Raw genomic sequence first — 23,111 nt, forward strand, 5'->3', positions numbered from 1 at the left:
CCAACAGTACAGTAATGATTGTGTTTCTAGCTCCAACAGTACAGTAATTATTGTGTTTCTAACTCCAACAGTGCAGTAATGATTGTGTTTCTAACTCCAACAGTACAGTAATGATTGTGTTTCTAACTCCAACAGTGCAGTAATGATTGTGTTTCTAACTCCAACAGTGCAGTAATGATTGTGTTTCTAGCTCCAACAGTACAGTAATGATTGTGTTTCTAACTCCAACAGTACAGTAATGATTGTGTTTCTAGCTCCAACAGTGCAGTAATGATTGTGTTTCTAGCTCCAACAGTGCAGTAATGATTGTGTTTCTAGCTCCAACAGTGCAGTAATGATTGTGTTTCTAGCTCCAACAGTACAGTAATGATTGTGTTTCTAGCTCCAACAGTGCAGTAATGATTGTGTTTCTAGCTCCAACAGTACAGTAATGATTGTGTTTCTAGCTCCAACAGTACAGTAATAATACCTAGCAATACACACATAATACAAAACGTAAAAACGAAAGCAATATCAGAACGAGCAATGTCAGAGTAAATAAACATATAAATAATGGTGTGTATAGACAGTATGGACAGAATATAAATAGTAGTGACATGACACTACTCACCAGCAGTGTAGAAAATGTGCACAAACACACACACTACTTCAACACATACACACACACACCCAGAGTTTCCCCTATATTAATTTAGCAGCGGCGCCCCGCAGCCACTCCCCCCCAAAATATATTTTTTTGTATTATTATTAATTTTGGCAATTAAGCTTATTTTCTACTTACCCAGAGTCAGATTAACTAATGGATACCATTTTTATGTCTCTGCGTGCTGATTGAAGGAAGTTGCTATAACTAGCTTTAGGGCAATTGTTAACTAGCGATAGCACCAATAACAGACATAAAAATGGTATCCATGAGTTCAATTGCCAAAATCGCGCACTATCCCTTTAAGATCCGAGTGACGAGTTATAAAGTATATTTGTAGCAAACAGAGCGAGCAGTGGCGCGAATGAGAGCCACAAGCGCACAGCCACCGCATGCTCCTCATCATCTCTCTACAGTGCAGATATATTTCAGATGATATCATGCATTTGGGAGTAGAATATCATTTCTCACAGTCGTTCTCCTAAAAAAAAAATCCCCACCGGGGTAGCATGCCCCCGGACCCCCCTCCCCCAGCTACTTTTGCCACAGCTGCTGAGATAAATTGTAGGGGAGACACTGTAGACCGTCTCAACACACACCAGGTACCATACCTTTCCTCTCTCCAGTGAATGACACTACGTCATCTCTGTCTTTATACTCCAGAGCCTCCTTCTCCAGATAACTGAGGAGTTTCTCTCTGCTGTAGGGGCCGGTGGCTGCTTTCACTGTGTGGTCCTTCTGACGCATCGACGCTGGCAGCAATGCATTCTGGGGGGAGACACGGAGGGGTGGATACACGGGTTTATTGACTGATTGATCAATTGGTGATTGGAGAATTCATGTGCCATGTTTAAAAACATTAGGGCTACATTCGGTGATGTGTTGTGTTCCTATGGTCACCTAGTTAGTTGATTCATCTCACTCATGCTGTCTATAAGTGAAAGACAAGAAGAATGTTTAAGATGCTCTCTACTTTAGACTTAACGTGTCTTGAAATAGGCCTATTCCCACATTTCCCAATACTTCTGTCAGTTTGTATTGTGTAATATCACTACAATAGTGTTTAAAAAGGGCTATTGGTCTCACTCTGGCTCTGGGGGGGGTTCATTATCCTACTCTACTCTACTCTGCTCTGCTCCATTCTGCTCCATTCTGCTCCATTCTGCTCCATTCTGCTCTATTCTGCTCCATTCCGCTCCATTCCGCTCCATTCTGCTCCATTCTGCTCCATTCCGCTCTATTCTGCTCCATTCTGCTCCATTCCGCTAGCAAATAAACATACAAACACTTGGCAGACTGTCTGCAGAATCAACACACAAATACACACACACGCTCTCTTTCCCTCTCCCTTAGATTTCACAACATTGAGAGTTGAGGATTGCGAGAGTTGAGTTGGAGGTTAAACGTTGATAAGAATGAGATGTCTGTCTAGCTAACAAGGAGTAAACCCAAGGAAGACACAGACGCAGAGAGACCCCGCCCCTCCATACCTCTGGGTCCATCTCCTCCAGAGCGGTCTCCAGTTGTTTGAGTTCCTGCTCTGACAGGTTGTTAAGGATCTCATCCTCGTCAATCTCCTTGTACTTCTCCAAGTCTTTCTTAAACGACAGCGCCATGCTCTCTCTCTGCTACACCTACTGCAGACTGGGGACCGGGATGTCTGTCTGTGTTCCTCTGGGTCCAAGTGTCGCGCCTAGGGGCAGGTAACCTGCTAGAGAGACAGAGGGGATGGAGACAGAGAGAGACACACACAGACAGACAGACAGACACAGAGACAGACACACAGACAGAAACAGACAGACAGACAGACAGACAGACAGACAGAGAGAGAGAGAGAGAGAGAGAGAGAGAGAGAGAGAGAGAGAGAGAGAGAGAGACAGTGGGGGGGAGAAAAGATGGTAACATTTGAGTTAGTGGGATCAAAGTAGGTCTTAAACATCACATAAACTGGGTGGGTTGAGCCCTGAACGCTTCCAACGGGTTCTCGTGGCTTCCAACAGGTTCTCATGGCTTCCAACGGGTTCTCGTGGCTTCCAAAGGGTTCTCATGGCTTCCAAAGGGTTCTCATGGGTTCTATGGTGCTGTGCTGACTCAGGGCCTGTTCTAAGGAGGAGTTAGTTCCAGTGTTCCCTAAATTTTTGGGGGGCACTGAGCAAATTTCAGGTCTGCTGAGCGGAAACTTGACTGCGAACACTGAGACTTTACCAGCTTTAAGTTACAGTTACAGACAGTGTACAAGTAGGCCATGTGATGATGATGTAGGCCTATCAGAGTGGCCTACCATCATAACACTTTCTCAAGGAAATAGCAATTCTACGATACAGCCTATAGTAGCAGCCAATGTGTGGTGTTCAATGTATTCCTACATTCCATTAGATTTAAAAAAATCAAAATAACATGAAACATTTTTAATATAAGTGACTGAAATTGTTGTATTGTGTTGTTTGATGCAAGAAACTACTTTATATTCCATATTATTCCCATACCAAAAATGTATGGCACCCTCTGCCTATTGGCTGCTTATTCAAGCCTGTCTCAAAATACAACACTGCCCCTTTAAGACATAAAAAGCTCTTTAACTGACTCACTTTCCAAAGATGGCTACACCTTTTTTGCTCTTGTAGGAGGCAATCACTCCCCCATTGCTATAACTGGGCTAATAATAACTCACTAACTAGCAAAGAATATCAACAAAATGTGCTGCTCTGTGTGTGATAACATCTCAAAACAAGCTCATCTACTCCCGAACCGTTTCGTGCCTGTCAATACAATAGAATCCTCCTCCGATGTGCTCTGCCTAAAACAAAATCACTAACCGTCTTGCATAGTTAGATTTGTTTTGGTTTGTTGCATTGAGAGGGACTAATATGTTGATTAGATCAGAATTCCCACAGTAAAGGAAACATTGATAGTGTAAAGCAGTGTTCCCCAACTCCGGTCCCCCAGTATCTCCAACAGTACATATGTTCTGTTGTGGCCCCGGTCAAGCACACCTGATTCAACTTGTCAACTAATCATCAAGCCCTTGACAAGTTGAATCAGGTGTGTTTGTCTGGCGCTACAACAACAATGTGTTCTGTCGGGGATACTGGAGGACCGGAGTTGGGAAACACTGGTGTAAACTAACGGGGCGAAACTCTAGTAAAGTTGAGTGAAGTTCAATCTTGTGCGCCTCTGCGCAGCTGGTATTTTTTTATCAATATATTCACCTGTATTTACCTCCCAAAAATGAAATGCTAATTAGCTGCTAATGTGGCTTTCATAAAGAACTACAAATGCCATGATGATGTGGAGGAGACTGCTGAATCAAGGCAAAGGTAAGAATCTCTGGATTAACTATCTAATGTTAGCTAAACGTAGTAATGAATAAATAGGCTAAATGTCTTTAAACGGACAGTTCTGTAAACTGTCTTGTGAAAGTTTTTAATTGACACAATACGTTAGCAAAGGTGTGAGCTAGAGATGACGTGCAGGACCTTGCAGGGATTTGTAGTCTTGCATGATGTCTATGTTGATGCTAATTAGCATTTTCGAATCTGAGATTAAATAGAGACTAATATATTGATAAAAGTCACCTTGTCCGAGAGAGATTTACATGGTTATCAAAACACTACGCCAGGCTAAGTCTACACTTAAGACAGCCCTTATTTTAATTTCTTAAATCCCCTATGGGAAAAATGAATGGTGGAAAAACAATTGGAAATATTTCCCTGTTTGACCGCTAGGTTTTATGGGAATTATGACACCTCCACTGTGGGGCTCTATAGCATAGGGCTAACAGGGAAATAACAGGCTCATTCAGCCCTGATGGAAAGTGAATGAGAGCAGATGAAATGTCAGCATTCATGATGATAGTAATGTTGATAGCATCCATTGCTGGCTATTGATGATCCAAATCAGGTTTATGAAGACAGGAATAAAGCGGGTCAGGTCCTAGTCCAGTCCACAGCCTGATGTTTATACCAGACCAGGTAGAACACCCTACTCAGAAATAACATGACTGAATAAGTTCAAGATGATGTAGCCTATTCTAATAGGTTATAGGCTGTGTTCAATCTATCGTAGGCCTAACTAAGCCCTAAACCTTTTCACAATTCAAGCCAGGGCCAGGAGTTAAACATCCATGATAGTAAAAGCAAACTAGATGCAGCCAGTTTATCTGTGGGATAATAACCATTTGTTTCAGTTCCCCGTTGGAACGACCGCCAGCTTTCTAGAAAACCGTTTCCGCCATTGTAGAGCCAAATACACACACAGACAAATCCATCATCATCTAGACTAATGCTTTCCAAATGTATACTCACAATGTGTGTTAAACTCCCTGGCGTTTAACCTCTTGGTTAACTTAGCTGTGACTGGAAGGCAGAGTGGGCAGTGAGGTCTGACTGGAGACCCCTGAACCTATAGACTAATCTATACACACACGTCATTCTCTTCCCACAATGTCATCTCGGCTCTTACGTCAGCTACCTACTTTCTCTGTTTAGTCAACACCACCGTCACACTTAACCTCTCGCAGGTTATACAACCCGTACTAATGGCTGTTCTTCTGTCTCCTCCAGGACCCTCCAGGTGATTAGGTTGAGTAGTCAGTCCAGACAGGAGTAATGGAGCATGGAAGGGAGGTAATGACGGTAAGGGTCTGGGAGGACAGGACACTGAGAGGATCCATTAGTAGAGTCTGATTGATGCCTTTCTCCTTCTCCGGGCTCTACTAATCCTCCTAGACAACAGCAGATGTCTCAGAGCCAATAGTAACACCAGAACATAGTACAACCAGCCTCTAGTTATAGATGTACAGCACACACACACACACAACACTACACTACTCGGACCCCCCACACACACCACTACTCGCACCCCCCACACACACAAAACTAAACAAACACGACACACACCTTTGAGGGATAAAGTCATAGGAGCGGAACACCTTTGAGGGATAAAGTCATATGAGCTGGCTGTATGCAAAGTCATGCTCACCTCAGTTTCTGCAGTAAACACAGGTGACTATCCAGATCTACAGGGTCTTCCACAAGGTCAGGAGAAACTATCCAGATCTACAGGGTCTTCCACAAGGTCAGGAGAAACTATCCAGATCTACAGGGTCTCACACAAGGTCAGGAGAAACTATCCAGATCTACAGGGTCTTCCACAAGGTCAGGAGAAACTATCCAGATCTACAGGGTCTTCCACAAGGTCAGGAGAAACTATCCAGATCTACAGGGTCTTCCACAAGGTCAGGAGAAACTATCCAGATCTACAGGGTCTTCCACAAGGTCAGGAGAAACTATCCAGATCTACAGGGACTCACACAAGGTCAGGAGAAACTATCCAGATCTACAGGGTCTTCCACAAGGTCAGGAGAAACTATCCAGATCTACAGGGTCTTCCACAAGGTCAGGAGAAACTATCCAGATCTACAGGGTCTTCCACAAGGTCAGGAGAAACTATCCAGATCTACAGGGTCTTCCACAAGGTCAGGAGAAACTATCCAGATCTACAGGGACTCACACAAGGTCAGGAGAAACTATCCAGATCTACAGGGTCTTCCACAAGGTCAGGAGAAACTATCCAGATCTACAGGGACTCACACAAGGTCAGGAGAAACTATCCAGATCTACAGGGACTCACACAAGGTCAGGAGAAACTATCCAGATCTACAGGGTCTTCCACAAGGTCAGGAGAAACTATCCAGATCTACAGGGACTCACACAATGTCAGGAGAAACTATCCAGATCTACAGGGACTCACACAAGGTCAGGAGAAACTATCCAGATCTACAGGGACTCACACAAGGTCAGGAGAAACTATCCAGATCTACAGGGACTCACACAAGGTCAGGAGAAACTATCCAGATCTACAGGGACTCACACAAGGTCAGGAGAAACTATCCAGATCTACAGGGACTCACACAAGGTCAGGAGAAACTATCCAGATCTACAGGGACTCACACAAGGTCAGGAGAAACTATCCAGATCTACAGGGTCTTCCACAAGGTCAGGAGAAACTATCCAGATCTACAGGGACTCACACAAGGTCAGGAGAAACTATCCAGATCTACAGGGACTCACACAAGGTCAGGAGAAACTATCCAGATCTACAGGGTCTTCCACAAGGTCAGGAGAAACTATCCAGATCTACAGGGACTCACACAAGGTCAGGAGAAACTATCCAGATCTACAGGGACTCACACAAGGTCAGGAGAAACTATCCAGATCTACAGGGACTCACACAAGGTCAGGAGAAACTATCCAGATCTACAGGGTCTTCCACAAGGTCAGGAGAAACTATCCAGATCTACAGGGACTCACACAAGGTCAGGAGAAACTATCCAGATCTACAGGGTCTTCCACAAGGTCAGGAGAAACTATCCAGATCTACAGGGTCTTCCACAAGGTCAGGAGAAACTATCCAGATCTACAGGGTCTTCCACAAGGTCAGGAGAAACTATCCAGATCTACAGGGACTCACACAAGGTCAGGAGAAACTATCCAGATCTACAGGGTCTTCCACAAGGTCAGGAGAAACTATCCAGATCTACAGGGACTCACACAAGGTCAGGAGAAACTATCCAGATCTACAGGGTCTTCCACAAGGTCAGGAGAAACTATCCAGATCTACAGGGACACACACAAGGTCAGGAGAAACTATCCAGATCTACAGGGTCTTCCACAAGGTCAGGAGAAAGAGGTCGCTGTACAAAGACTGGACCTATTTCTCCCTCTAGACTGAAACAAGCGTACATGCATCTAAATCTAGCCCCATTGAAGAAGAAACAATCAAATGACTAGCTTTAGCTTCAACCTGTCCAAAAATAACATTGCATACACAGTAGTCTTTCCTTTCCACAGAGACAGAGATGTTGAGTAATGTTAAAGTTGAGCAGGAAATGGAGAATGGTTATTACATTAGAACACAACCCCAGGGACAGAGAGACAGAGTTCTGTACTATGAACATCATCCAACTATAGGCCGTTACCAATAAGGGCGGCAGGTAGCTTAGTGGTTAAGAGTGTTGTGCCCAGTAACCGAAAGGTCGCTGGTTCTAATCCCCAAGCCGGCTAGGTAAAAAAAAACTGTCGATGTGCCCTTGAGCAAGGCACTTAACCCTAATTGCTCCTGTAAGTCGCTCTGGATAAGAGCGTCTGCTAAATGACTAAAATGTAAATGTAAGAAGTCACAATACGGTGCAGAGCGTTCCATTTACCTGCTGGGGGGCAAGGGGACAACCAGCTCCGCTAAAACTATTGACAACTGCATTTTCAAGGGATTGTTAAATAAATGTTAACTATTTGGTTGTAATATCATCACCTCTTGAAGAGTATAGTCAGAACTCCACATTTCTGATTATTCCACATTTAGCTCCATCAGAGTTATACAGCAAGTAACTGCAGGCTTTTCATGATCAGTAAACATCAATGGATCATGTATTTTCAGATACGTGAGGGTAGCCTATTCATTTAGCTAGCTAAGCAAACATGTCATTTAGCTTGCTTCATTAGAGATTAGGCTTTTGGAAAGAGCTTGACATCGGCAAGTTGTCGTCTTGGTAAAGTTGATTACTAAAGATGTTTACTGATCATGAAAAGCCTGCAGTTACTTTCTGTATAACTCTGAAGATGGAGCTAAATGTGGAATAATTGGAAACGTCTGTAGTTCTGACTATACTCTTCAAGAGGTGATGATATTACAACCAAATAGTTAACATTTATTTAACAATCCCTTGAAAACGGCACGTCGTTGTCAATGGTTTTAGCGGAGCTGGTGGTCTACTTGACCCCCCCCAGCAGCCAAATTGAACGCTCTGCACCTTATTGTGAGGTTTTATTGATAACGACCTTTACTATCCTAGGGGATGATAAACCAAGCTCTTCCTCCCCCCCTCCTCCATTCTTTCTCTCCCTTTCCTAATATTCTCCCTCTACTTCTAGCTACACTACTCAAGAGGAAACTAATGTAAACCCTGCCTCTTTCTTTCCTCTCCCTCTCTCTCTCTCCTCTCTCTATCCTCCCTCTCTCCCTATCTCAGCTCTTCTCTCTCTCTCCTCCCTCCTCTCCCTATCTCCTCCCTCATCCCTTCTCTCCCTCTCTCCTCCCTCATCCCTTCTCTCCCTCTCTCTCCTCCCTCTCTCCCTATCTCAGCTCTTCTCTCTCTCTCCTCCCTCCTCTCCCTATCTCCTCTCCCTCTCTCCTCTCTCCTCCCTCATCCCTTCTCTCCCTCTCTCCTCCCTCATCCCTTCTCTCCCTCTCTCCTCCCTCATCCCTTCTCTCCCTCTCTCCTCCCTCATTCCTTCTCTCCCTCTCCCCCCTTCTCTCCTCCCTCTCTCCCTCTCTCCTCCCGCTCTCCCTCTCTCATCCTCTTCTGTATTATTTTCCACTCTGAGTTTTCTCCTTCACTCATCTGTTCTCCTCTTTCCCTCCCCCCTCCGTCCTGCTCTGTTCTTTTCTCTCCTCTGCTGGTGTGGGACACTCCCTTCTAGAGTGGCTGGGGATAGGCAGAGCAGGATGAAAAACAGATGGAGTGGAGGAGAGAGGCAAGAAGGGGGAGAGAGAGAACTGATGTAAAGAGGAGGAATGGAAGGATTAGATGCTGACAGGGCAGTCACTGCTGTGGTAAAACAACAAACGTGGATTGAGGGAGGTGGGGTTGGAGGAGTTACAAACTGGTACTTAAAAAAAAGCTACAGCTTTCTCTGTCTGTCCTCTCCACCCCTCCTCGTCTGTCCTCTCCCCCCTCCTCGTCTGTCCTCTCCTCGTCTGTCCTCTCCACCCCTCCTCGTCTGTCCTCTCCACCCCTCCTCGTCTGTCCTCTCCACCCCTCCTCGTCTGTCCTCTCCACCCCTCCTCGTCTGTCCTCTCCACCCCTCCTCGTCTGTCCTCTCCACCCCCTCCTCGTCTGTCCTCTCCACCCCTCCTCTCTGTCCTCTCCACCCCTTCGCTCCACCCTCCTCGTCTGTCCTCTCCACCCCTCCTCGTCTGTCCTCTCCACCCCTCCTCTCTGTCCTCTCCACCCCCTCCTCGTCTGTCCTCTCCACCCCTCCTCGCTGTCCTCTCCACCCCTCCTCGTCTGTCCTCTCCACCCCCTCCTCGTCTGTCCTCTCCACCCCCTCCTCGTCTGTCCTCTCCCCCCCTCCTCGTCTGTCCTCTCCACCCCCTCCTCGTCTGTCCTCTCCTCCCCTCCTCGTCTGTCCTCTCCTCCCCTCCTCGTCTGTCCTCTCCTCTCCTCCTGCTCCGTGTCTGCTACAGCTCACCGGTTGGACACAAACACACTATCCCCTCACTCCCCACAGTCTGCAGGCTCTACACACACATGCACCTTTGTATTCATGGGCTAGGCTATGTAATGGTGATAGAATTTAAGTGTCCTCTCCAACCTCCGCTCAGCAGTGAACAGAAACAACATGGTAGAGAATTCCCCCCACTAACACTATCTGGTGTAATAATAATCACACCTTCCCAACCCGAATGGTAGAAGTATGACCATCATACCATGCTACTGGCTGATTTCTCCCTCTGTTGGAGCGGACAGAAGTAGAACCGGCTTAGCAGTATCAGACCTGATAAACCTGCTAAGTGTGATATTCATTCACACACACACACACACACACACACACACACAACATGCTGAGTTGGCATCTCTGAGCCCGTTAACCTTCTCTGCTGCTGCTCTGGATCAGCTGTTGCTAACTCCTTTGTTGTCCTCATGTAGGAGACACACACACTGTTCTTACATTTCCTCGCTTGGATGAAAGTGTCTGCTAAAAGGCATATCTCTCTCGAACGGAACTATGACCTCTCTGTCTTTATACAGACAGAACTGTCCCCCAGGACTGGGCGGAGTGACAGAACTGTTCCCCAGGACTGGGCGGAGTGACAGAACTGTCCCCCAGGACTGGGCGGAGTGACAGAAGTTAGTGTTTTTCCCTTTAATGGTAAAGCAGGGTCTGGAGGGGGCATGCTGATTGTAGATCTGTGCCTAAAGGAAACTTCACACCTGGGCTAACTCGCACGTTTCCTTATTAAGGCAGGCTTGGGCCACACCCTTCATTCAGAAGAAAGCAGTGTTGTGACCACACAAGTCTTTCAGGTGGCAGATAAGGATACAAGCTACTAAATAAGCACCTTTTATGGAGGGCTGCTAAACCAGGGGTGTGACACAGGACAGGAGGCATTGTTTCTGCTGCTACTCCCAAGCTAACAATGAAAGTGCCCGCACACACAATCGCAATTTCTATTTCTTTCTCTCTCTCTCATGCTAACACACACCTTGTTTGCATGGTAAACAGTCTGAAATGCTTGACAACCACGCCGATTTGAGCTGAGCAAGACCCACGTTGAACTGAGTCACCTCTGTAAAAACCTGACAGTTGGGCAGATGTGCAGCTAGCGGAGAGGATTTCAAAACAGATTGGTTTGTTGTTCTGACAACGACAGACAGGCGCGGCCCCATTGCGACAGGGAGTTGACGGAATGGGGTCCACAGGTCCTGCAGCGATGCTATGGGACTCAGATTTATTTTTATGTGCACTAACTTGGCAATGCCCTAAAACATACAAGCTGTAACGTTAGTAGGTAAATGAATGGCTACATTAACACTAGCTAGTATAATAACAAGCACATCGGCAATTGATTTAGTTAACTAGTTTGCTACATGAACGTTCACTGAAAAGCTAGCTAGTTAGCTATATCATTCTGATTCTGTAGCTACGGACTATATCGCCCAAATAAATTATGATTTGTCTGTAAAGCTCGTGGATCACAGACAATATAACTAGCTAGCTGATTAGCTAGAGAGGAAGAACAGAGCTAAGAGGGCAATGGTGACATAGTTAAGACCAAAGACACAGGAGATAAGTGGAGAGAGTGCACGAAAACGTAAACTGGGGCGTATTCATTACGCCAATTCTGTTGCAACACGTTCCTTAAACGGAAGCAAACAGAACAAGAGTTTCTATTCGTTTTGCTCTGTTTGCTTGCATTTAGTTCTTAAACGGTTTCCGTAACGGAATACGCCCCTGAACTGCCTCCCCTGAGTCCAACATCATCCCATAACTAGCTGGCTAACCACATATTCATCCGCATTGGATCATTAGGTTGTTACAAAATATGTCACCAACACACAAACCGCAAGCTTGCGTCTCTCACTGGCAGACCGAGAAGCAAGAAGTGTCTGTTAGCTATCTAACTTAGCATAGCCAGATAGCTAACTGGCTACCGTATCATATGCTAGCGAAATTGTGAGACGGCCACACGATTGCTGTAGCTAACGTTAGATAGCGAGCAAAACGATTCACAGTTTGTAACCTCGATGTATTCTCACCTGAAACTACAGCGACTGGGCAAATTCAGTCCACACGTCTTCAGTTCACTCCAGAAGGCGCTACCTATCAAATGACTCTAGCTAGTTACTTACTGTACTGTTCCAATGAATACGAAGGCTTCACTGATGCTCTCTTTCTTTCTAACCCCAAGGGCGGTAACACAGGAAGAGAGACGTTGGACACAGTACCCAATGTTCGGCTGCGTCTCTAGGTCTGAAAGCCGACTCAGCCAATAGACTGAAAGGAAATCTACCACTGACCAATGAACTTTCTCCATATCTAAGAGTCAGCCCACCTCTGATAAGCAAATGACCAATCAGCAGCAGTTTCGATGTAGAACGCAAGCAAAGGTATGTGGGACAAGCAGTAAGCGCTGAGGTATAATCATAAGACTAACAGATGAAGTTTCCCTAGAAAACACTGATCTAAGGTCTGTTGCGTCTCTCCTCATGGTTACGGTTAGGATTTGGGGAGAGTAAGCTGATCCTTGAAGTCACGTAGATCGATTCACTACTCTCTTTTTATTTATAAAGCTATCTTACATAAACTTCTGCCATACCTAACATCATTAATACACTTTAGATGTACGAATGACCAAACCCGGTCTCAGGGATGGCTAACTGGAGATCCCTTCGGTCTCCACAGAGTTGGGTAAATCAGCTTTTGATTTCTTTGCACCCCATGTATGGAACAACTAAATGTACTGGTGCCTCTCGGACAGTTCAAATTGTTGATCAGAAACCTCTTTGCTGAGAAATGTGATTGTTTCTCTTATCTTGACTATATTTTGTAATATTGTATATTTGTATTATGTTGTATTTATAAATTGTCTATATGCAGGGCTCCCTTGTATATGCTTGTGTGTGTATCACAGGAAGTTGGTGGCACCTTACTTGGGGAGGACGGGCTAGTGGTAATGGCTGGAGCAGAATCAGTGGAATGGTATCAAATACATCAAACACATGGGTTCCATGTGTTTGATGCCATTTCATTCGCTCCTTTCCAGCCATTATTATGAGCCGTCCTCCCCTCAGCAGCCTCCACTGGTGTGTAATGTGTATGTGTGTGTCTGCGTGTTTGTTTGTGTCATAACACCCTCACCATTTCCACTCCCTCCTGAGAGCCATCTGGCCCTGCAGAGTGAAACTCATCCTCTTATTGATCTGACTGATGGGAACATTATCATGGACATACACTATCACACTATTACAATTAGTATTACACTACAGACTGACTGTTACAGTAGGACTACAGACTGACTGTTACAGTAGGACTACAGACTGACTGTTACAGTAGGACTACAGACTGACTGACTGTTACAGTAGGACTACAGACTGACTGTTACAGTAGAACTACAGACTGACTGACTTTTACAGTAGGACTACAGACTGACTGTTACAGTAGGACTACAGACTGACTGTTACAGTAGGACTACAGACTGACTGACTGTTACAGTAGGACTACAGACTGACTGACTGTTACAGTAGGACTACAGACTGACTGTTACAGTAGGACTACAGACTGACTGACTGTTACAGTAGGACTACAGACTGACTGTTACAGTAGGACTACAGACTGACTGTTACAGTAGGACTACAGACTGACTGTTACAGTAGGACTACAGACTGACTGTTACAGTAGGACTACAGACTGACTGTTACAGTAGGACTACAGACTGACTGTTACAGTAGGACTACAGACTGACTGACTGTTACAGTAGGACTACAGACTGACTGTTACAGTAGGACTACAGACTGACTGTTACAGTAGGACTACAGACTGACTGACTGTTACAGTAGGACTACAGACTGACTGACTGTTACAGTAGGACTACAGACTGACTGTTACAGTAGGACTACAGACTGACTGACTGTTACAGTAGGACTACAGACTGACTGTTACAGTAGAACTACAGACTGACTGTTACAGTAGTACTAGACTGACTGTTACAGTAGGACTACAGACTGACTGTTACAGTAGAACTACAGACTGACTGTTACAGTAGTACTAGACTGACTGACTGTTACAGTAGGACTACAGACTGACTGTTACAGTAGGACTACAGACTGACTGACTGTTACAGTAGGACTACAGACTGACTGTTACAGTAGGACTACAGACTGACTGTTACAGTAGGACTAGACTGACTGACTGTTACAGTAGGACTAGACTGACTGTTAGAGTAGGACTACAGACTGACTGACTGTTACAGTAGAACTACAGACTGACTGACTGTTACAGTAGGACTACAGACTGACTGTTACAGTAGGAATACAGACTGACTGACTGTTATAGTAGTCCTAGACTGACTGTTACAGTAGGAATACAGACTGACTGACTGTTACAGTAGTCCTAGACTGACTGTTACAGTAGGACTACAGACTGACTGACTGTTACAGTAGGACACAGACTGACTGACTGTTACAGTAGGACTAGACTGACTGTTACAGTAGGACTACAGACTGACTGTTACAGTAGGACTACAGACTGACTGTTACAGTAGGACACAGACTGACTGACTGTTACAGTAGTCCTAGACTGACTGTTACAGTAGGACTACAGACTGACTGTTACAGTAGGACACAGACTGACTGACTGTTACAGTAGTCCTAGACTGACTGTTACAGTAGGACTACAGACTGACTGTTACAGTAGGACTACAGACTGACTGACTGTTACAGTAGGACTACAGACTGACTGACTGTTACAGTAGGACTACAGACTGACTGACGGTTACAGTAGTCCTAGACTGACTGTTACAGTAGGACACAGACTGACTGACTGTTACAGTAGGACACAGACTGACTGACTGTTACAGTAGGACTACAGACTGACTGACTGTTACAGTAGGACACAGACTGACTGACTGTTACAGTAGGACTACAGACTGACTGACTGTTACAGTAGGACTACAGACTGACTGACTATTACAGTAGTCCTAGACTGACTGTTACAGTAGGAATACAGACTGACTGACTGTTACAGTAGTCCTAGACTGACTGTTACAGTAGGACACAGACTGACTGACTGTTACAGTAGGACACAGACTGACTGACTGTTACAGTAGGACACAGACTGACTGACTGTTACAGTAGGACTACAGACTGACTGACTGTTACAGTAGGACAAAGACTGACTGACTGTTACAGTAGACGACTGACTGACTGACTGTTACAGTAGGACTACAGACTGACTGACTGTTACAGTAGGACACAGACTGACTGACTGTTACAGTAGGACGACTGACTGACTGACTGTTACAGTAGGACTACAGACTGACTGACTGTTACAGTAGTCCTAGACTGACTGTTACAGTAGGACTACAGACTGACTGACTGTTACAGTAGTCCTAGACTGACTGTTACAGTAGGACACAGACTGACTGACTGTTACAGTAGTCCTAGACTGACTGTTACAGTAGGACACAGACTGACTGACTGTTACAGTAGGACACAGACTGACTGACTGTTACAGTAGGACTACAGACTGACTGACTGTTACAGTAGGACACAGACTGACTGACTGTTACAGTAGACAACTGACTGACTGACTGTTACAGTAGGACTACAGACTGACTGACTGTTACAGTAGGACACAGACTGACTGACTGTTACAGTAGGACGACTGACTGACTGACTGTTACAGTAGGACTACAGACTGACTGACTGTTACAGTAGGACGACTGACTGACTGACTGTTACAGTAGGACTACAGACTGACTGACTGTTACAGTAGTCCTAGACTGACTGTTACAGTAGGACTACAGACTGACTGACTGTTACAGTAGGACTACAGACTGACTGACTGTTACAGTAGGACTACAGACTGACTGACTGTTACAGTAGTCCTAGACTGACTGTTACAGTAGGAATACAGACTGACTGACTTTTACAGTAGGACACAGACTGACTGACTGTTACAGTAGGATGACTGACTGACTGTTACAGTAGGACTACAGACTGACTGACTGTTACAGTAGGACTACAGACTGACTGTTACAGTAGGACTACAGACAGACTGACTGTTACAGTAGGACTACAGACTGACTGACTGTTACAGTAGGACTACAGACTGACTGACTGTTACAGTAGCACTACAGACAGACTGACTGTTACAGTAGGACTACAGACTGACTGTTACAGTAGGACTACAGACTGACTGACTGTTACAGTAGGACTACAGACTGACTGACTGTTACAGTAGGACTACAGACTGACTGACTGTTACAGTAGGACTACAGACTGACTGACTGTGTTACTGTAGGCCTACCGACTCTACACTCAACAGCTGTCATTCAAACCAAACCATGGTCAATTATAGTCTCCTCTGTTCTCCGCTATGTCCCTGTAACAGGGATGCTTCATAGCGGTCTGTACAGTCGGTCCTGAGAACCGTCACCTCTAACCACAGAATTATGTTTAATGATTAAATTAGTCATTTAATACAATCTCTGTGCCTCTAAATGTGTCCTGCTTGAATACTGACACCTTATAGAATGCATTCTCTATAATACAAACCCTGTCAGTAACATTACAGTGAGCATAGGATTAGGTCACCTGTTACGTTCCACTTCCAGTACTGGTGGTGTGATGGAGCAAACAGTGGATCATGTTCTGTAGAAACCACATCTCCTGCGGAGAGAGACTCTAACCACATTCATCATGAAGATAAACCACATCTCCTGAGGAGAGAGACTCTAACCACATTCATCATGAAGATAAACCACATCTCCTGCGGAGAGAGACTCTAACCACATTCATCATGAAGATAAACCACATCTCCTGAGGAGAGAGACTCTAACCACATTCATCATGAAGATAAACCACATCTCCTGCGGAGAGAGACTCTAACCACATTCATCATGAAGATAAACCACATCTCCTGCGGAGAGAGACTCTAACCACATTCATCATGAAGATAAACCACATCTCCTGCGGAGAGAGACTCTAACCACATTTATCATGAAGATAAACCACATCTCCTGAGGAGAGAGACTCTAACCACATTCATCATGAAGATCAAAGACATGCAACACCAGTGGAAGAGAGGATGAAATGTCACCTAACAGAGCAGATAGGGTTTCATCAACATACTGAACATCTGCATCACAAATGGGTCCTGGTCAAAAGTAGTGCACTACTGTATATAGGGAATAGGGTGCCATTTGGGACTTAAACTTACAATAGCTTCTCTGTGCCAGTGCCAGTGCTGTGGGTCTGAATGGGTCTTTGTAGTGTTTATGAGGGACAGTACTTTAGTAGTGTAATAGTACTGTCTCCAAAACGTGGTAGGAGTCTGTTGTGTTCCCATGCCAAGCAGAGAAGAGAGGAGAGGAACACCCTGTGGTTTGTCAAAGGCATGCCAGCACAGCACACCAAGCCTGGCCTGGTGCTCTCTCTCTTTCTCTTTATATATAAATTCAATTCAATTCAATTGAAGGGCTTTATTGGCATGGGAAACGTATGTTAACATTGCCAAAGCAAGTGAAGTAGATAGTAAACAAAAGTGAAATAAACAATAAATATTAACAGTAAACATTACACTCAGAAGTTACAAAATAATAAAGACATTTCAAATGTCATATTATGTCTATATACAGTGTTTTAACAATGTGCAAATAGTTAAAGTACAAATGGGAAAATAAATAAACATAAATATGGGTTGTATTTACAATGGTGTTTGTTCTTCACTGGTTGCCCTTTTCTTGTGGCAACAGGTCACAAATCTTGCTGCTGTGATGGTACACTGTGGTATTTCACCCAGTAGATAAGGGAGTTTATCAAAATTGGGTTTGTTTTCGAATTCTTTGTGGATCTCTGTAATCTGAGGGAAATATGTGTCTCTAATATGGTCATACATTTGGCAGGAGGTTAGGAAGTGCAGCTCAGTTTCCACCTCATTTTGTGGGCAGTGTGCACATAGCCTGTCTTCTCTTGAGAGCCAGGTCTGCCTACGGCGGCCTCTCTCAATAGCAAGACTATGCTCACTGAGTCTGTACATAGTCAAAGCTTTCCTTAAGTTTGGGTCAGTCACAGTGGTCAGGTATTCTGCCAATGTGTACTCTCTGTTTAGAGCCAAATAGCATTCTAGTGTGCTCTGTTTTTTTGTTAATTCTTTCCAATGTGTCAAGTAATTCTCTTTTTGTTTCCTCATGATTTGCTTGGGTCTAATTGTGTTGTTGTTGTTGTCCTGGGGCCTGTTTGTGTTTGTGAACAGAGCCCCAGGACCAGCTTACTTAGGGGACTCTTCTCCAAGTTCATCTCTCTGTAGGTGATGGCTTTGTTATGGAAGGTTTGGGAATCGCTTCCTTTTAAGTGGTTATAGAATTTAACGGCTCTTTTCTGGATTTTGATAATTAGCGGGTATTTTTAACCAGATCCTAATTGGTATGTCAAATGTTATGTTCCTTTTGATGGCATAGAAGGCCCTTCTTGCTTTGTCTCTCAGATCGTTCACAGCTTTGTGGAAGTTACCTGTGGCGCTGATGTTTAGGATAGGTTTCTCAATTTCTTTCTTAGGTTTTTGCATTCTTCATCAAACCTCTCTCTCTCTCTCTCTTTCTGTCTCTCGCTCTCTCTCTTTCTCTCTCTCTCTCTCTCAATTCAATTCAATTCAATTTAAGGGCTTTATTGGCATGGGAAATGTATGTTAACATTGCCAAAGCAAGTGAAGTAGATAGTAAACAAAAGTGAAATAAACAATAAATATCTCTCTCTCTGTCTCTCTCTCTGTCTCTCTCTCTGTCTCTCTCTCTTTCTCTTTTATCTCTCTCTCTCTCTGTCTCTCTCTCTGTCTCTCTCTCTGTCTCTCTCTGTCTCTCTCTGTCTCTCTCTCTGTCTCTCTCTCTGTCTCTCTCTCTCTCTCTCTCTCGCTCTCTCTCTCGCTCTCTCTCTGTCTCTCTCTTTCTCTTTATCTCTCTCTCTCTGTGTCTGTCTCTCTCTCTCTGTGTCTATCTCTCTCTCTCTCTGTGTCTCTCTCTCTCTCTCTTTCTCTTTATCTCTCTCTCTCTCTCTCTCTCTCTCTCGCTCTCTCTCTGTCTCTCTCTTTCTCTTTATCTCTCTCTCTCTGTGTCTGTCTCTCTCTCTCTGTGTCTGTCTCTCTCTCTCTCTCTGTGTCTCTCTCTCTCTCTCTCTCTCTCTTTCTCTTTATCTCTCTCTCTGTCTCTCTCTCACTCTCTCTCTCTCTCTCTCTCTCTTTCTCTTTATCTCTCTCTCTCTGTGTCTGTCTCTCTCTCTCTGTGTCTGTCTCTCTCTCTCTCTGTGTCTCTCTCTCTCTTTCTCTTTATATCTCTCTCTCTCTCTGTGTCTCTCTCTCTCTTTCTCTTTATATCTCTCTGTCTGTCTGTCTGTCTCTGTCTCTATCTCTCTCTCTCTCGGCAATCTAATGAACAACAGCAGACCTCAGAGAGATGGCTGCGTTCTAAATGGCACCCTATTTGCACTATATAGAGAATAGGGTGTCATTTGGGACGTACCCACGGTAAGCCACAGCTCGCAGGCTGACAGAGAGACTCACGGCTGGGATCTCCCTCTAACATGACACAGGTCACAGAGAGACTCACGGCTGGGAACTCCCTCTAACATGACACAGGTCACATTGAAGCTCTTAGCTCTATTGACAACTGTTGAATAACCATATTATCAGAATAACTATTATCAGACTATATTATCAGAATAACCATATCAGAATAACCATATCAGAATAACCATATTATCAGAATAACCATATCAGAATAACCATATTATCAGAATAACCATATTATCAGAATAACTATATTATCAGAATAACCATATTATCAGAATAACCATATCAGAATAACCATATTATCAGAATAACCATATCAGAATAACCATATTATCAGAATAACTATATTATCAGAATAACCATATCAGAATAACCATATTATCAGAATAACCAAATCAGAATAACCATATTATCAGAATAACCATATCAGAATAACCATATTATCAGAATAACTATATTATCAGAATAACCATATCAGAATAACCATATTATCAGACTATATTATCAGAATAACCATATTATCAGAATAACTATATTATCTGAATAACCATATTATCAGAATAACCATATTATCAGAATAACCATATTATCAGAATAACTATATTATCAGAATAACTATATTATCTGAATAACCATATTATCAGAATAACCATATCAGAATAACCATATTATCAGAATAACCGTATTATCAGAATAACCATATTATCAGAATAACTATATTATCAGACCATATTATCATCATTACCTCTAAGAGGAGGTTCCCAGCTGTGAGTCTCTCAGTCAGCCAGAGAACTGTGACTTCCTTGGGTTCCATCCCAAATGGATGGGCCCTGGTAAAAAGTAGTGCACTATAGTAGTAGTGCCATTTGGGATGAAGCCTTAGTTTCTCTGTGCCAGTACCAGTGCTGTGGGTCTGAATGGGTCTTTGTGGTGTTTATGAGGGACAGTACTGTAGTAGTGCTGTCTCCAACACGTGGTAGGAGTCTGTTGTGTTCATGCCAAGCAGAGAGGAGAGGAGCACCCTGTGGTTTGTCAACAGCAGGACACCAAGCCCCTCTCTCTCTCTCTCTCTCTCTCTCTCTCTCTCTCTCTCTCTCTCTCTCTCTCTCTCTCTCTCTCTCTCTCTCTCTCTCTCTCTCTCTCTCTCTCTCTCTCTCTCTCTCTCTCTCTCTCTCTCTCTCTCTCTCTCTCTCTCTCTCATATCTCTCTCTCTCTCATATCTCTCTCTCTCTCTTTATATATATTGGGCTGTGTACTAGGGTAGTCATCAGGACCCATTGGGCTGCGTACTAGGGTAGTTATCAGGGCCCATAGGGCTGTGTACTAGGGTAGCCATCAGGACCCATTGGGCTGTGTACTAGGGTAGTCATCAGGACCTATTGGGCTGTGTACTAGGGTAGTCATCAGGGCCCATTGGGCTGTGTACTAGGGTAGTCATCAGGACCTATTGGGCTGTGTACTAGGGTAGTCATCAGGACCCATTGGGCTGTGTACTAGGGTAGTCATCAGGGCCCATTGGGCTGTGTACTAGGGTAGTCATCAGGACCCATTGGGCTGTGTACTAGGGTAGTCATCAGGACCCATTGGGCTGTGTACTAGGGTAGTCATCAGGACCCATTGGGCTGTGTACTAGGGTAGTTATCAGGGCCCATTGGGCTGTGTACTAGGGTAGCCATCAGGGCCCATTGGGCTGTGTACTAGGGTAGCCATCAGGGCCCATTGGGCTGTGTACTAGGGTACTCATCAGGGCCCATTGGGCTCTGGTCAAAAGTAATGCACTGTGTAGGGAATAGGGTACCATTAGGGACACAGCTGAGAGGGGTCCTCTTCTATATGTCTCAGCAGACTGTGGAGTGTCCCAGCAGAGTAGTGTTGAATTTCCCAGTTGAAAACCACCAGCTGTATTTCTGACTGGTTGTATGTTCTCAATATGATGGACCACTAACGAACAACTAACATAGAGAGGTGTGTGTGTGTGTGCGTCCGTACATCTCTCTCTCTCTCTGTGTGTGTGTGTGTGTGTGTGTGTGTGTGTGTGTGTGTGTGTGTGTGTGTGTGTGTGTGTGTGTGTGTGTGTGTGTAAAGGTTGTACTGGTACTCTGTGTCTGCAGCCCCAGCATACTACAGAACAGCCAACAGTAGTAAATCCATCCGCCCTCCCCTTCCTCCCCTTCCTCCCCTTCCCCCCCTTCCTCCCCTTCCCCCCCTCCCTCCCCTTCCCCCCTTCCTCCCCTTCCCCCCCTCCCTCCTTCCTCCCCTTCCCCCCTTCCTCCCTTCCCCCCTTCCTCCCTTCCTCCCCTTCTCCCTTCCTCCCCTTCCTCCCTCCCCCCCTTCCTCCCTCCTCCCTCCCTCCCCTTCCCCCCTTCCTCCTTCCTCCCCTCCTCCCCCTTCCCCCCTTCCCCCCTTCCTCCCCTCCCTCCCCTTCCCCCCTTCCTCCTTCCCCCCTCCCCTTCCTCCCTTCCCCCCCTTCCCCCCTTCCTCCCCTTCCTCCCCTTCCCCCTTCCCTCCCTTCCCCCCTTCCCCCTTCCTCCCCTTCCTCCCTTCCTCCCCTTCCCCCTTCCTCCCCTTCCTCCCTTCCTCCCCTTCCCCCTTCCTCCCCTTCCTCCCCTTCCTCCCCTTCCTCCTCCCCTTCCTCCCCTTCCTCCTGTCCATGGAAACTTATTCATTATGATATAAAAGGATAAACTGATCCTAGACCAGCATTACTCTGAGTCACTTTGTGAATAAAGGCCCTGAAGTCTTGTGTTAGCTGAGCTCCCTGAGATAATGGTGCCTTAGTTCAGCGGACAAATGTAGTCTTATAGGGTCACAAGGACCCAGGTTCAAACCCAGTCAAAGGCCTGCATGTGATATTAGAATGAGTGGTGTAAACATTGGGATCCTATACTGTAATCCTATTGGTGTAAATACATCTATACCTGGATGTCCACTCTTAGGCTGCGTTTACACTGGCAGCCGTATTCAGATCTTTTTTTTCCCACTAATTGGTCTTTTGACTGATCACATCAGATCTTTTCACTTCAGATCTTTTTCAGAGCTGATTGGTCAAAAGACCAATTAGTGGGGAAAAAATATCAGAATTGGGCTGCCTGTGTAAATGCAGCATTAATATCCAGCTTCTGACATGCAGACTAAAACATATAACATCAGTCCCCCAACCCAGAGTCCTGCTCTGTAGTTTTATGTGAGTTTTTACAGTGGGCTGGTAACGTTTAGAGTTCTTTCTAAAAATGAGTTCAGTTTATTAGGATGGATCTGGCCTGTTAAACATCAGACTGTGTGTGTGTGTGTGCGCGCGCGCAGATTAATCTACCGTCTGTTTCTAGAGAAATATTTAGAAAAGGACATTGGGTGAGACTCTCTCACACAGCACCGTTAATAATTAGAGATCGTTATTCTGTTTGTGTGTGTCGACTGTATGCGAGGAACGTTGTAGGAGTAGAGTTAGTCAGTATCGCCACCTGCCGTCAGGAACAAGTACAGCAGTGGTGAATAAGTAAGGGATAGTCAACGAGGGGCTATGCGTTCTATGGAAAATAATGAACGACGTGGCTAGTAGTTTAGCTAACTAAACCCTCAGGCCTAGCTTGCCATTAAGACTTTTGCTTTCAAAAGCAGCTCAA

At 44.9% G+C, this 23,111-nt stretch overlaps 1 protein-coding gene across 2 annotated transcripts; it reads right to left on the bottom strand.

Annotated features, from left to right (window-relative positions):
- Positions 1 to 1,216: 1,216 nt before the first annotated feature.
- On the bottom strand, positions 1,217 to 12,136 carry LOC121546657 (tropomodulin-3). Of its 2 annotated transcripts, none has more exons than XM_045219020.1 (3): positions 11,964 to 12,136; positions 2,134 to 2,351; positions 1,217 to 1,411 (listed from the first exon to the last, which is right to left on the bottom strand). In XM_045219020.1, exons 2-3 carry the CDS (start codon positions 2,257 to 2,259, stop codon positions 1,232 to 1,234), a joined length of 306 nt encoding a protein of 101 aa, XP_045074955.1. In that variant the 5' UTR covers positions 2,260 to 2,351; positions 11,964 to 12,136; the 3' UTR covers positions 1,217 to 1,231. The 2 variants fall into 2 exon arrangements, with proteins under 2 accessions (XP_045074955.1, XP_045074954.1); XM_045219019.1 differs by having other exon boundaries at positions 2,134 to 2,354.
- Positions 12,137 to 23,111: the final 10,975 nt, after the last annotated feature.

Source organism: Coregonus clupeaformis, unplaced genomic scaffold (assembly GCF_020615455.1).
Source record: "Coregonus clupeaformis isolate EN_2021a unplaced genomic scaffold, ASM2061545v1 scaf1985, whole genome shotgun sequence".
NCBI lineage: Eukaryota > Metazoa > Chordata > Actinopteri > Salmoniformes > Salmonidae > Coregonus > Coregonus clupeaformis.

What these genes read in the sequence shown, in the direction of transcription:
- LOC121546657 (XM_045219020.1), bottom strand. Translation starts at nt 2,259, where the DNA reads ATGGCGCTGTCGTTTAAGAAAGACTTGGAGAAGTACAAGGAGATTGAC. An exon ending in TGGAGGAGATGGACCCAGAG is followed by an intron (nt 1,412 to 2,133) that starts GTATGGAGGGGC and finishes GTCTCCCCCCAG; the next exon opens with AATGCATTGCTGCCAGCGTC.